Source organism: Cryptomeria japonica, chromosome 11 (assembly GCF_030272615.1).
Source record: "Cryptomeria japonica chromosome 11, Sugi_1.0, whole genome shotgun sequence".
Classification (NCBI taxonomy): Eukaryota; Viridiplantae; Streptophyta; class Pinopsida; order Cupressales; family Cupressaceae; genus Cryptomeria; species Cryptomeria japonica.
The window spans coordinates 530,082,327-530,097,362 of NC_081415.1; the positions used below are offsets into that span (position 1 = coordinate 530,082,327).

General features: G+C 36.6%; 1 protein-coding gene across 2 annotated transcripts in view; it reads left to right on the top strand.

Moving 5' to 3' along the window:
* LOC131066456 (uncharacterized) overlaps positions 1 to 15,036 on the top strand; it is a 316,657-nt gene that overhangs the window by 178,698 nt on the left and 122,923 nt on the right. For both annotated transcript variants that reach the window (XR_009111667.2, XM_058001209.2), the window contains exons 5-8: positions 6,181 to 6,527; positions 7,146 to 7,275; positions 7,704 to 7,832; positions 8,019 to 8,063. Coding sequence is in view for 1 of the 2 variants with exons in the window: in XM_058001209.2 (XP_057857192.2) it covers positions 6,181 to 6,527; positions 7,146 to 7,275; positions 7,704 to 7,832; positions 8,019 to 8,063 (651 nt within the window). In the remaining variant the exon portion in view is untranslated. The remainder of the gene's footprint in view (positions 1 to 6,180; positions 6,528 to 7,145; positions 7,276 to 7,703; positions 7,833 to 8,018; positions 8,064 to 15,036) is intronic.

A 15,036-nucleotide genomic window follows, 5' to 3' on the forward strand; every position in this document is an offset into this window, starting at 1 on the left:
GACATCTGAAAAATATGAGGAATTTCAACATGCCCTGTCTCAAAACTCATGGATTTATATATAGAATATTGTTGAGCTCCCCTATTTCTCAACATCTGAATAATATGAGGAATTTCAACATGCCATGTTTCAAAACTGACAGGGTTTCTATGGTGGAAGTGAATATCAAGGAATATCTTCAAATTTGTAGAGAACCTGAAATCTGAATGATTCTAATCCTTATTCCTACTTTAAACTGATACAGTCATTGACTCAAGTATAATCTTATTGCAGAGTGTAGATTTGGAAATAGAGAACATAGAATATTCATAGATTATCAAATCAGATAGCAACAATTGTACAGTTCCATAATATTTACAGTATAATGCACCTTTGAAACTACAGACCCAGGATGTCAATTTTCACTCAGAACTCTGGTATTACATAAATTTCTCAGTAACAGTAGTCTGACCTGATATAAAGATTGTCATAGTAGTTGTTATATTCTACAGGCCAGAATTGCTTCAGTAGCTGATGAACTCGATATGTATAGGGCACCTTAGAGAGGCATCATTTACATTTCTACACGTCTCTTCCTGGTGCAAATGGCATAGCTAGTGGTCTCCTGTAGACTGTGATTAAGACTCAGCAGCTCCCATCATTGATACAGGCTCTTGGATCGCTTTTTTTCCTCCTGCGAATTGTGCAAATCCTATTCTCCTGGATGCGATCCTCAAATGGTAATGGGAATATGATTAATTCTTACATACAGCGATGAATGCTTGCTAGAGAAGGTAGGGGGATTGTCCTACCTAGAAAGGGCTCTGAGGGTTGTGTCTCAAAAGCTCAGCATGCACAAGGCAATTACTTCAACTGATCAAGATACTTTGCAAATGAAAACACCCACCTCATATATAGGCAATACCAAAAAACTAATAACAGGTTGGCCAAAAGAGATTTAATCAATTCTAGATTATGTCGGCTTCCCAAGATCAAAAAAATAAATATTTCTTGATTTATTTAATATTCTAATATAATACTTAATATTATTATTATTTATTATTTAATAGTGTTTAAATTAAAAAATACTTTATTCCCCTACTCCAGATTAGCGGCAATTATTTGGGGACATGGCAATCCTCACCTCCAAGATGTTGCTTGCCCTCAAGCAACTTCAGATTCAGATGCTCAACAATTTCCACAACTTCCCACGTTGCATTGTCTGCATCCTCATCGAAGATACCTCTATATAGTGTATTTTTCCTTTCCCCAAAGACCTATGCCTGGTTGCCACAGATCTCTACGTGTGAAAAATAGATTTTTCCTTTAAAGTTCGTTCTTAGACACCTCTACTTGGTTCGTCTTAAGAGGTAGTTCCTTGGAAAGGTAGCATGCTCTTTTGAATAGGTCTCTTTGATAGAATAGGAGATGCTTTTTTGGAATAAAATCCATCCTTACTCGCTGAACCTTCAAAATTTAGAGCTCTTTTGATGGCTTCTTGCAATGAACCTGGATGAAATTAATACTAAACCTCTAAGAGGTTTAGCTAGGCCTTCCACGAAGAATATTATGAGCCTTCTTTTTGTCCCATTAGAAATCATCACTGCAAGCCTCTAAAATTCTGCTACATAGTTACCCACCTTACTCTCTTGCTTTAGCTGTGCTAACTCTCTAAAGTGAGTTTCTGGATCCCTTCTATCAATTCTCTCTGTCAAACTTTGCTTGAAGTCTTCGAAGGTGGTGATTGAGTCATGCCCTTGGGTTATCATGCCATGATACCACCATTCGTGAGCCACTCCTTCAAGATGCAAGGTGGAAAATTTGATAGCCTCATCTTCAAACATTGGATTCAAAAAGAAATGTGTCTAATTTTTGCAACCAAGCCCTTGTTAAGGAGCTACCGGATCCATCAAAAGTAGGAGTGGTAATTTTTCCCAAATAGTGTTGAATGTCTTTCCTCTCTTCATACCTATTCCATATCTTCATCTCATAAAATTCTATGAAGCTCATGTCTCTGCGTATGGCAAAACTTAAGGAATTGTATTACTATTCATCATGAAGCTTTGTCATCATAGGAAGATAAAATGAGCTTGCTAGTAGCTCGTTTTAGGTCACCATTATGTTGTTGCCTAGGCCATCTGTCACCACGGTTTGTCATACTATCTCGACACTATAAACAATACTGATGTAGAGGAAATGCATCTCTAACATGCTCTAGAAGGCATGCCCACTCGTCACTAGTTGCCATAACATCCTGAAACTCCACACCCTTCAAGTAGATCAACTGGTGGTGGCTCATCTCCAGGCAGAAAATGTGGTTGCTACGAACTTCTTCAACTTAATCTCCTGAAGTTTAGTTTCCATTGCTTTCGCTCTTGTTGAAGTGTTCAAAGAGTACCGACCAATCTGCAATGGATTGTGTGAAGAAATGTTGATACCCAGCTTATGGTTGGCAAGTTGTACTGCATGAACTGCCATCAACTGTCTTGCCAACTCCATCAGGATGATCTTGTCTGTAGGGTACCTCGGTAGCATATATGGTTGGCCTTCAAAGCATCCAACTCTCATGTAGGTGAAAGTTGGGAATTGCAGAAACAAACAACCATACTCATTTACCTTCTTCCAGGCTGCCTTAGAGACTCTTCTATTTTTGAGGGTCTTATCAAAGAGACAAATGAAGTGTCCAAAGAACGCATCCTGTACTCTTCTATAATGAATTCTATTGGGCCTAAGAGTCATCTAATCATAATATCTCCATACTGGCACTAGCGATCTGTCACCCTTGGTAGAAAGACCAAGAAATTGTTTGAGTGACACTACAATATACACCAAGTATGAATTCATATAGAAGGTGAGGGTATTGAGAACTTGCGATAGCTACTCACACAGGTTGTCGCTGATGATTTCTCCCCAGAAAATGTGAGATTGCCCCTTTCTCATGATCACCATATATTTGTACATCCAGTTCTCAAATACGTTAGAGTGTTTCAAACCCATAATCTTGTTGAGAAGGGTGATCATATCGCCAACTTCTTCAATGAAGTCGCAGCGATAAAGCTTAGGCCATGTGGAAAAACAAGTCCTGGGAGTTTTCAGCCACTTAGCATTAATATGCCTGATGCAATCTAAACTTCTCTAATTATAGTGATCCAGGGCACTTTTCATTGTGATATTTGCATACACTGAAGTTGCAGGGACTCTGAAAATCTTATCAATAGTCTCTACATCCAACTTGATAATGGTGTTCCCATCATCATCTCTGATTGTTCTAGTCTCCTTATCAAAGTGAGATGTGCATGCAAGTACAAACTCAGGTTCTAGGGCAGCCACCGGGAAAGATGAAACCAAATGAATATGGCTTCTTAGGAGCAACTACATCCCATGTGTAGGCGAACCCTCTGTTCTTTCCAAGAACTCGAACATGTCAACGTGTCCGATCTCTATGTCATGGATCTCATCAATGAGAGAGACCACTTGAGTGGGAGCAATCTCATTCTGGTATTTGTCGTATTTATATTTTGTCTTCTTGTTTGGAGGTGATGCCGACTCCTCTGACATTGAACAAGAATCTGCAACACGGAAAAGATGAATCCACTGAATCAAGAAAACAACTAGAAGAAGCAACGAAGCAACAAAACTTTACAAACTTCCAAGGATCAATCACGCACTTATAGGCGATATGGAAGAGACTTCCCTTTGGATACAATCACTTTTGCATCAATTGCTCTCCTAAACAATCGCAGAGAAAGACCAAGGGAATGGACCTTCAAAATTTGCAAGTGAAAAACATGAAGAACACACTCCTACATATGATTGCGTTATATGAACTCGACCACAAGTGCTTAGGAAAAGAAAAAGACTTGTAGTCGGGTTTCAAACATCCGACTACAAGTGATTTTAAAACAAAAATAAAAACAAATCTCTTGTAATCAGGTTATTATAACCTGATTGCAAGTAAGGAAAACAATTGCATTACAAAAACTTGCATTATGATGCTTAAGACCTGATTAGAGCTTATTATAATGATATTTTTGAAAGTGGAAAAACTCCAACAAAAAACCCTTATACTTGTAATCAAGTCTTAGAGACCCGATTACAAGTGAATAGATTTCACTTGCAATACACTTGGAGAGACCCCCAACTTGCAATGTGACCTCTGAAACCCAATTTTGCACTAAAGGTGCAAAAAAGAAGACTTAAAGCAATTAAAAACTATCCAAAGAAAACCAAAGAAAAGGTACACAACCAAAATAGGCAAAATTTGAGACAAATTTCAACCTTGGGAAGCATGCAAAAAGACTCAAAAGGATGAATTTTAATAAAAATTCAAGGGGGTTGCTTCTCATTTTTCATTTACAAAAATGAGGACAACAGACCCTTCATTTCATGTTTTGCAATGTTTCAACTTTCAATGTATAGCCAACATGCTTCTTTTTTAAATTTGAATTAAAACAGTTATCTCAAAGGCCGACTTGCTTGCCTTAGTGCTACTCATTGCCACCTAACCCTTGGTTGTGGATTTTGGACCATCGTGGATTTTTGAAGGGCATGGATCCTTGAAGGGTGTTGATTTTGGAGGCTTGTGGATTTTGGAGACCCAAGGATAATTCGCTTACCTTCTTCTAAGTTGTTGATTGCATTGATCCCTTCACTTCTTCATGAACTCATCTTGCTTAGTCACTCATTTGTTCAAACATCATGATGTTGCACTTACCTTTATCAAGTCGTGGATTTTATCATCCCAAGGATAAACTTGCTCACATCCACCTCCAAGTCGTGGATTTCTCTAGCTCGTGGATTTTGGAGGGGCATAGATTCTTGAAGGGCGTGGATTTTAGCGAGTGTAGGATAGTCATCATCACTATTCAATCTCGCCAACTCCAACACTTAGCCGATCAATTCACCCTCAATATGATGTTGATCTTCATTCTCCAAGCAAGGATTGAGTTAGTTCATCATTTCTTCACTTCATGGATCAACTTTGCCATTTTCAAGCTTTAGGTGCGGGTTTTTGCAAGTGGAGGATAGTCTCAATTCATGAATTGATCGCTATCATTCACCTTCACCATCAAGATATCTTCACCCAATTCACTCCAAGGCATTTTCATTATTGCCCATCAAGACATTGGGACCTTGCAACTTACCTTCATCACTGCCTTACATGACCCCCTAAGTCGTGGATTTCCATAGGTCGTGGATTTCCGTGAGTTGTGGATTTTGGTGACTCAAGGACAAACTCATGGGCTTCCACTTCGAGATGATTGCTTCATTGTTTGATCTTTTCAGTGCCTTTGCTTGTAAACTTGGAGGATTTAAAGGGGTAAACTCACTCATTGCCACTTTCATATAGCATCATCACCAAGGTCTTCAAAGTCGTGGATTTTGGTGAGTCATGGATAACTCACTTTGACCTCATCACTTATTGATTTCACCAAGTGTAAAGTAATCTCTTCATAGGATTGACTTTATGTTTGCTTTTTCTTCATCCTCGCTTAGACCTTGAATCATCTTCATCAAGCACCTCATCTCAGATTGATCATCACTTCTTGGTCGTTCCTCACTTCTATGTTCTAACCTAAGGGTGTCCACTTGCTTGCTTGAATAACGGTGAGACAGCATTGGAAAACTGAGATATAGACACAGGTTTCTCTTGCATTCATTTTTCTCCTCCAGTATTTTAATGCTTTTTTACAGTAGTGCTGGCAAGAATGATAGCAATAGCACTAGGTTTCATATCAGTTTTAGATTTGAAAATCTGCTTTTAGACTTCTGGTATTATTTTGATTTTACTATTAAATCTGAACCTCCTGATGGTCTTGTTTGTCTTTACAGCCTATTGAGTTTTATTTTTTATGTTTCCGATTTTGGCTTTTAAAACTCGGAAAATAGCCAAATCATATTCTAAAATGCTACTGTAATTTTTTTATTATAACAAGTTATTTTTTTTACCTTTTTGCTGCAAGTAGAACTTCAAACATGATTATTTCCATAGCCATTGCGTTGAAATCTTAATGACTATAACCTCTAGCAGCTGTTTTTTTATGGAAAATCTCTGGTAAATTTTCATCTGCATCTATGCATGTGTCTATAAGAGAGAAAATAGAGAGATTTGTCAACATGCTAGTTATCCTACTAAAATATTTTTTCAGATGATGAACTATTTGTTATATTTAGTAATATTATCTGCATGGAAAATGACAGAAATGGAAAAACCTTGGAAAAAATGAACTAGCAAAGACATGGGTTGAAGGAATTAAGATTTGGTTGAAAGAACCACTATGGCCAAACAGGGTACAGCAATCAAGAAGTGTTCACCAGAATGGCCCTCTGCAAGAAAAGTGTACATCAAACATGGAAGCAGAAAATGAGTTGCCAATTTATCTTGCTGCACAACAGGCAGTTCCTCGATATGAAAGTATTTTATCTTCTGCTGGTTCTCGTGGGAGGCTCCTTAGAAAACTGCTTGTTTGGATGGGCCTTCTTCCAACACAACCAGCAGCATCTGTTATGCTTGACAGTTACAGTTCATCATCAGACCCATATTTAAGGTCCGAAGTGATTTTTAATTTTGATTGCATTAAATTTAGAAAATAATTTTAAGAATAGACTATTTCGCTAATTTGTATGATACAATGTACTAAGAGGTTTAAATAGTTGAATTGGTCGGAATGTTTACCACTATCATCCAGAGATATTAACTGTGCTTGATTGCAATCCTTTGTACCTTATCCTTCAATGTTTCTCTTAATCTGTTGGATTTTTTACTCTTATTGAATCTTCTTGTGTTTCAATCTCTCTAAATAGGTTAGTTTTCATAAAAGGAATTTCTATTCAAAAAGTTTTGTTTTTAATATGACTGCAGACTTTTCTTCCTTTTTTCATATCCTTAAAATCTATTTTGAAACTCTGAATTCTTTATGTGATACATCTCATGGATTGTAAAGAAATGAAAACTCAAAACAATAGAAACATCATACATGTCCTCTGAATTGTACATATTTGATATGTGGCTCCTTTCTTATTATTTATCAAAATGTGAAACATCCCTCTATATGTGAAGAGGTGCATAGGTAGTGAAGCTGATATGCATAGAGTAAGTGCCAATTTATTGTGAAAGTCTCTGATATATTTACTGTTTCTAAGACTGGAATGAATGTCTTAGTCAGGCCAAATTTTTTGTCAAGGGTCTCACTAAAGGATATCTGGAAACCTGCAACAAAGGAAATTTGTGGAAATGACATCTGGAGACAAATTCAGGCAGCGTTTTCGGTTCTGTTTTCACGATCAACTTTGCAGGTACTTGTAGCTTAACAATTCAATCGTGCATTGTAACTGGTTTTAATAGTTTTAAAAAGGCATAGGTTACTGTGAAGGAAGCAATGAGTCTTGAGATTATGATAAGTTAGAATCCAGAATTTTTTTTGTTTTATTACTAGCACATCATTTAGCTGTTGATTGTCCATGATGTCAGTTAATTTTCTATCATATATCATATGATATGATGCAATCTAAATCCAGTTCATTCTGTGTTGTACAAGCATGATTTATGCATATAGACCTACAATACCTGTTTATATAGCGTAAAGTATATGACAGACACCACTTATTTCAGTGCAATTACCAAGCTTTAGACAGGAAGAACATTACAAGGACAAGTATGCATTCTGCGCTGTTGATAATAGTTTCAAGGATGTTACTAAGTCTTGATGCTGATATACTTTCAGGAGCCAGCATTCAAAGAATTAGTTTTATTGTACACTATGGCAGTGGACAGGAAAGAGGTTGAGAAGAGCTATGATATTCCCACCGTACAGTTGAAAATATACAAAAGGATTCCTCTACCAGATCTTAAAGTCAGTATTTTAAATATTAAATTGTGTGCTTCAGTGCTAGTTATTTTCTTGCACTTTCACCATTATAAGAATGTGAACTGTATCGTAAAATGATTTTGAATTTTCATCTGTCACTCTTATGATGTTTTAGAAATCATTCTTGTTAATTTTGCTTGATGTTCATTATTATAATATTATTCCTTGCAGGTGATCTTTCCAAATAAGAAGCTCTCGTTTCGAATACTCGATACAGTAAGTCTGGACATCTTATCCACATTAATTTTTTTTTTTTAAATGCCTTCCATATTCTTTCATGTTGTTGGCACTTATTTTAAATGGGCACACAATTATTTTGGTCCCAAGTAAATTGCTCGACATTTTAAATATAAATTTCTTTTTTCCCTATATATTGGTGTAGTCTAAGCAAAGTGGTCCAATGAAAGACCTCTTAATCTAGCAGCCTAAACATTTCTTAGATAACATTCAAACACTAGACCTAAACAACTACAAAATCAAGGTGTTAATATGGTAATCTGCCTTCAAAAGCTTACAAAACTGCTGAGAAAAACCTTAAACTATAACATTAAAAAAAATGGCATAGGAATATTCTATGCCCAAGGATCAATTATATTCTCTTCTCTCTGATTCTTCTCTATTTTCCCCTATTTTCCCCATGTCCTACACTAGATGATTGGCCGCTTCTTACTCTTGGCCTGCCCTGTTTTTTACCCTTTCCTTGCTTGAATGTTCTCCTCTGGTCATGATTTAGAGCAAGATTCAGATGAAGGACCTGCCCTTGTTTCTTCATCCACATCCCCAAATCTGTAGGTATTTTTGGGGTCGATTCATTGGCTCTAAATGCCACATAATGATTTGAGAGAATGAATTCAATTATTAACTCTGTTTGGCTGCCTACTATAATAGCTTTGACTTCTTGTTGGGCCATTTACAACCCTCCATTATGTCTACCCATTTCCAAGCAAGATCATGACTGCCAAGTGTTTGAAAAAATGTGCATGGGAAAACGATACCAATCAAGAAAATCATGTGACCCTTTTTGACAATGGGAGGCTTAAATGAAGCTGATTTGGACAGAAGATGATGCTAGGCGTGTGATCTGCATCACCAAAATCATCTCTATTTATGATGATTCATGCTTTTCTGCTGAAATCATCCTAGTTGCTGAAAGTGCCCGAAATTGTATGGACCAACATGACAGCCCATGACAATCAGACAATTTAGCTCACGACTCGTGGAATGAATGAGTACTTTCTCTCTACCTTTCTAGTCTTGATATAAGTGTCCACTTATCCTTTAGGACTCACTTATCCTTAGCTCTTCCTCCCTAGCCTCCTCTACCAACCTTTTGCTCATCATACCTTCATGAGCCATTTTTTTTCTCTAATCCCCCAAATTTACCCAAATTTCTAGGTCACCCTTATGTCATCCATGGTTGTTTGGGCAACCTAGATCTCAAAAATAGCTAGCTTGTTCTCTAAAATGGTGGGAAAATCTTCTTTTTTCATCCACTTTTCCACCATTTTTTTTCTTAATGAGAACAAATAGTTCATTTATTTTAAGATCCACCTACTTTCTGTTAACTCTTGAGTTCCCTCAAATCATGCTCTTGATTACCTAGTTAGCCTCCCTCAATTGTGATCTTTATTGATTTTCTTGAGCCTATATAAAGAAGCTCCCTACTCGTTCCAAAGAGAGGTAGAATCAGAATCGGAGTCTGGTATTTTGGTTGCTTTGATAAACACTCGAAGTTATTGCCTAAGTTGCAAGTCCACCTTGTGAAGGCCCAAGGCGTGGTTCTCTTACCTCCATTTTTACTACAACCTCAAGGCTATCTCATGCTAGGTGAAAATTTTGTACACCTGGAAGGTGTGCAAAATTATGGTTTCAGCCACAACGTGTAATGTCCCCTTCTCGTTGATGTACTTCCAGTGGTCCATTGGCCTATTCCTGAGACCCGTAGGCCATGTGGAATGAAGAATGAGGGTCAAATATTGATGAGGCGAGAACTTACTATTTTTAGTAAGTCAGGGGTTGGTTGTTTTGGTGATACTGTCCTACTGAGCTCTCCATGCTCTATCACTGGGTGCAAAGATCATGATTTTCAGAGCAGTAGTTCATGACTTACTATTTTTAGTAAGTGGCAGTATGGAATGTTTCTATTTTTGGCAGTGGACAGGGTCCCGATCCTGCAGCAGTTCAGTGGTCTTCCTTGCTCTACTTCATCCTAGTTTTTGTTAATAATCAGTATTGGAGTCATAAGTGATGTAATTAAATATTATTTCCTTATCCTAAGGTTTAATATTTAATTAATTTGATTATTTTTACTACTGATTAATGACTTTGGAAATTGCGCATAACATGATGTCTCCTAAGTGCTAGGCGAATTGTTTATGTCTGGAAGGGGGACGCCAATATTTGTAATGGGAGATATTATTTTATTCAACAAAGTATTTGCTAAGTCAAAAATCGGTCCTTGCTTGTTTGGCATGAAGTTTGACTTGAAGTATGGCACCATCCTTGGGGTCCACTTGGGTAAATGAAATGCAAATGGGAAGGATGAATTTGGGCGTATGTGTGACTATTTACATTTGAATTTGGTGGAGTAACAAGTTATAAATAAGAGCCTTGGGCTCTCATTTTGTTATCTTATTAAAATTGCATCGTTATGCTGTCGGTTTGGCGACTCAAAAATCTGAGCTACGAAGTGTGGCTTCCTAGCTAAGTCTCAGTTCCGTACTTGGAAGATAGTACCTAGCTGTGTCCTGGTGTTTCCAATGTTGTTGGTGAGTGAGTTTTGCAGATTGTGGAGTGTTTGTTGTTGGATTGGAGTGTTTTCTGGTTGTTGGTCACGGAGATGCTGAAATTGTATTTTGCTCATACCTCTTGGCCTGGCAATTCTATCATTTTGGGTACCGGCTCATTCATCTTTACTGCTACTGGCGATACATTCTGTAAGTTTGTGGCCCGTTTTATTGAGCATTGAATTTATTAGAGTAAATCGAAATTCTCTGGTTAGGTGTTGGGTTTAGGGAGTGCATTGGGATGCGTGCCAAATAAATGAGGGTGTTTTGTTAGCTTCCTTTGGGTTTGTTTTCATCGTTGCTGGTATATTGTTGGTTTAGAACTGTTTTAGGGTGAATTGGGTGAGTTTTGAGAGAGATATGAGTGTTTTAGTGGGTTCATAGGCTGTTGGTTATGCATTTCCAGCCTACAGTTTTGATGTTAGCAGAATTTCACGTTTATTATCTTTGATGTTCGGCATTACTATTCTTCTCTCACTCTCTCTGTTATTGTAAGGTTAAGTAGTAGTACTACTAACCCATTCTGGCTTGTAAACTCTCATCTCACTGAAAAGTGGAAGAGGCTGGCTTGCCGCCTATATCAGTTAAATTGTAATTCAATCCTCCCACTGCATAAGCAGTCGAGTTGAGTTGCGGTTGAGTGATTTGTGTCTGTTGTATGTTTCTCTTGGTTGGTTCACCGCCAAGTTTCTTGCTTTCCCGCTAGATAAGCCGAAGGGGTTGGCTTGCCGCCCAGTATTGTATTCACTTTATCTTTTCAGCAGATTTGAGATCTAACGATCCCCTATTCATCGTATGCTCTCACCCTCCCATGTTGGGCACTTGGTGATCAAAAAGTGGAAGGGTTGCATTTTTCAGCAACCTTTGAGTTTATGTTTTCTAACCTTAACCGGTTCTCTGTTGGTTGATGATTTTTATTGGTCTTAAAAAACAAAAAAAATATCCAAGATATTACACAGTGTGTGAGTTAAAAACTCTCCTAATTCTAAGGGAAGGCTCCCCCTTTCCTACTATTACAAATTAACCATAACCTATAAATACTAATCTAACTTGGATGGGACAACATACTTGTCTCTTTTTTAGAAAGATGATATTCTTTCCTCTTTTTTCATAAAAGAAACAACTTAGAGTAACAAATTAAGAAACTTTCAAGAATTTCAACAATTACAAACAATGCTTATACAATAAGAAGCGAAGTTTCCATAAAAGAACAGAGTCTTTCATCGCCTCCCCGGGACAAGAATGTAGAAACAAAAGATCAAAGTTGTTGGTTGAAAATTTTGTACACTTGGGGAAATATACAAAATTGTGGTTTCAACCACAGCACACAAGTAAAAACTCTCCTAATTAAGGGAAGGCTCCCCCTATCTAACTAAAACTGAAATAAAAATAGGATGGTACAGCAGTCTTCCTTCTTTCTTCAAGAAAGACAATATCCTTTTCTCTTCACAGAAAAGGATAGCGATTGAATATGAACAGTAACTACTTTCAAGTGAAATGAGAGAAAGGAAATGAAGTTTCCTGAAAGCGCAAAGACTTCTGTCACTTCCTTTGGGACGGGACAGCAATATCAAGCTCAAAGACTTGACTATTGGAAGTCCTATCTAACCTTTGCTATACTAAATTTTACAACGAATAAAAGATAACAACTCAAAGACAGGAATAATCTATTCTTTCAACAAAAAGACAAGAACTAATGCAAGCTCAAAGACTTGCTGCTATTTCTTATCAAACAGTAATTTTTCCTCAAGAATAGACGCAAGCTCAAAGACTTGCTGCTCCTTCAAGAGAGTTTCCTATTTTAATTAATCTTCTCTATTTGCAGCTCAAAGACTTCAAATCAAATTGGACTAAGCTCCTTTAGAAACACTTTGCATAGAAGAAATAAAAAGATTCAAACTCAAACATGTAGCTCAAAGACTCAAAACTTGAGTAATCCTTCTTTATTATTCTTCAAAAACTTTCAATCCACATACATAAGCTCAAAGACTTCTTGCTGTAAATTTGGTAGAGTTTTTGCTTGCTTTCCCAAAAGATGATAATTACAATGGACTCCTCAAGTATTTATAGAAGAGGAGCCTTGAGAAAAAGGTGGGAGGATCCTAACTAACTTGAGAGATTCTCTCAACCACCAAGACTCATTCAATAACTAACTGAGACTTCATTAACTAACTAAGAGTTACTCCAACTAACTAAGACTTATTCCAACTACAGTCCTAATCGGACACAACTTGTAGTTGTCTTACATGCAATTACAAAAGTGCAAGTAATGTGTAACTTGCATTTTACAAAAAATACTTTTACATGTAACTTGTTAAAACAAAATTATAAATGCATAACTAAAATTATTCCATGTGTCTAAAGACACGACTCTAACTGCATCATCCTTTGTCTGTGATGGTCTTCATGTCGCTTCAGGATGCTAGAAGTTGAAGTATTCTAGATTGGTAAAGATATCTTAAACCGGAACGGGAACTTGCATCCTTGTCTTCTTGCTTGGGGTAGTACTGGCTTTTCAAGAGGGAAAGGGCGGCCTTCCTCTTTTTATGTCATGACCATCTTTGTCTTGAAAGCATTTTATGCTCTCAACCTTAAATTGTTGTTGTATTTCTTCTTTGTATCATCCTTCATTCTTTAAATTTGATTGCAAAATAAGGCCCATGCCTTAATCCATTGATTTGGTAGATCGTGTGTGCAAACCGGACTGACAAGGGAAGGGATAAATTGATGCAAAAATGGGCTCACAAGTGAATTTCGGGTTTTGGAAGTTGCATTACATGTGTGGGGAAAACAAGAGCATTAACTTGCAAGTGTGGGAACAAACATGCAACTTCATATGCGTAATGGGTACCTACAAGTTTGCACTTGTAATCGGACTTTTAGAACTCATTTTCAAGTGTTTTTTGAGTGCATTTTGGACCAATTTCGGGTTCTGGATGGCTGACTGCAAGTAGACTTTAAATGGGGAAAATGAATGAAGGTGTGAAATGAGTGGATGAAATGGTATGTACAGATGATGGAAATGAATATGAAAAGATTTTGAGAAGATCATCTTCAAGAAAATGAGAAGAACTTTCAACATGTAATCCGGTTCTAGAAACCCAATTTTGAAAGAATGGGTATTTTTTCATCTTTGCAACTTGGAATTTCAACAAAAGATGGTTAAATCTTTTATCCGTAAGGGAAGAACAATTATTTTCATCCAACTTGTAATCGGGATTTAAAATCCCGAATACAAGTAAAGAGGGAAAATGGGGAAGAACAATGCAATTCTAAAATTGCTTTACAAAGGGGAAAATCTCTCTCACAAAATCTGATTTTTGGGGAAGAACCAACACATTTGAAAACAAGAAAAATGAAACAAGAAGAAAATAAGAAAACAAAAAAGACAAGAAAAATGAAACAAGAAGAAAAGAAATCTTACCTTGCTCCAAACTGAAAATGCCTTCTTCAAAAAGATGATTAATCTTTGAAATAAAGAAGAATATCTCTTAAAAAGAAATTAACCGTATTCCAAAACCCTAGCCACGTTTTTGAAAAAATACCCAAAACTGAAAAACGTGGCAGCAAATGCATGAGAAATGGCATGGAAAATGGCCAAGACTCTTTCTAACCTCAATACCTTAGCATACCAAACCAAAACGATTCATAACATTGCTGATTCGTGGCATTCCAAATGGCAAAAAAACGTGGTTTTTTGAAAAAACGTGGCTACTGTTATAAAGCTAAAAACCAGCAATCTTAACCTCCACGTGGCATGAAAGGTGTTTGAAAATGCATAAAAATAGGGAGGAATCCAAAACGCCTTCTATCTCCCAAAAAATCTCCACAAAAATTTGCCTAAAATCCTCAAAAAAACGTTTTTCCTTGCAATTCGGGTTTTTTGGAACAAATAGCAAGTTTAAAATGCATGAAACAATGAAAATCGGGTTTTTTAGAGGATATAACAAGTTTAAAATTTCACTTTTTCAACATGTTAGGCAAAATCGGGATTTTTTGGCCAAATAGCAAGTTTAAAATGTCAAAAATGCACTTTATAAGCAAAATCGAGTTTTTTAGACCAAAGTGCAAGTTTTAAATTGTCACTTTTTCACTTACAAGGCAAAATTGGGATTTTTGGAGAGAGATGCAAGTTTTATGCACTTGTAAAAGGGAAATAAAACCCCTACAACAAGTTATAACTTACTTGCACATATGTAATAGGGGTTTAAAATTCCTTTTACAAGTAAAAACCATTAAAGTAGGGGTTTTTGGAGAGAACTACAAGTTTACTTGTAATTTAGCCAAAAAATCCCTATTTTAACTAAACAAGACCAAAAACAATAAAAATAATAAAAACAAACAAAGGGGAAATTTAAAACAAATTACAAGTAACATCTTTTAAATAAAAGTGTACATGTAAT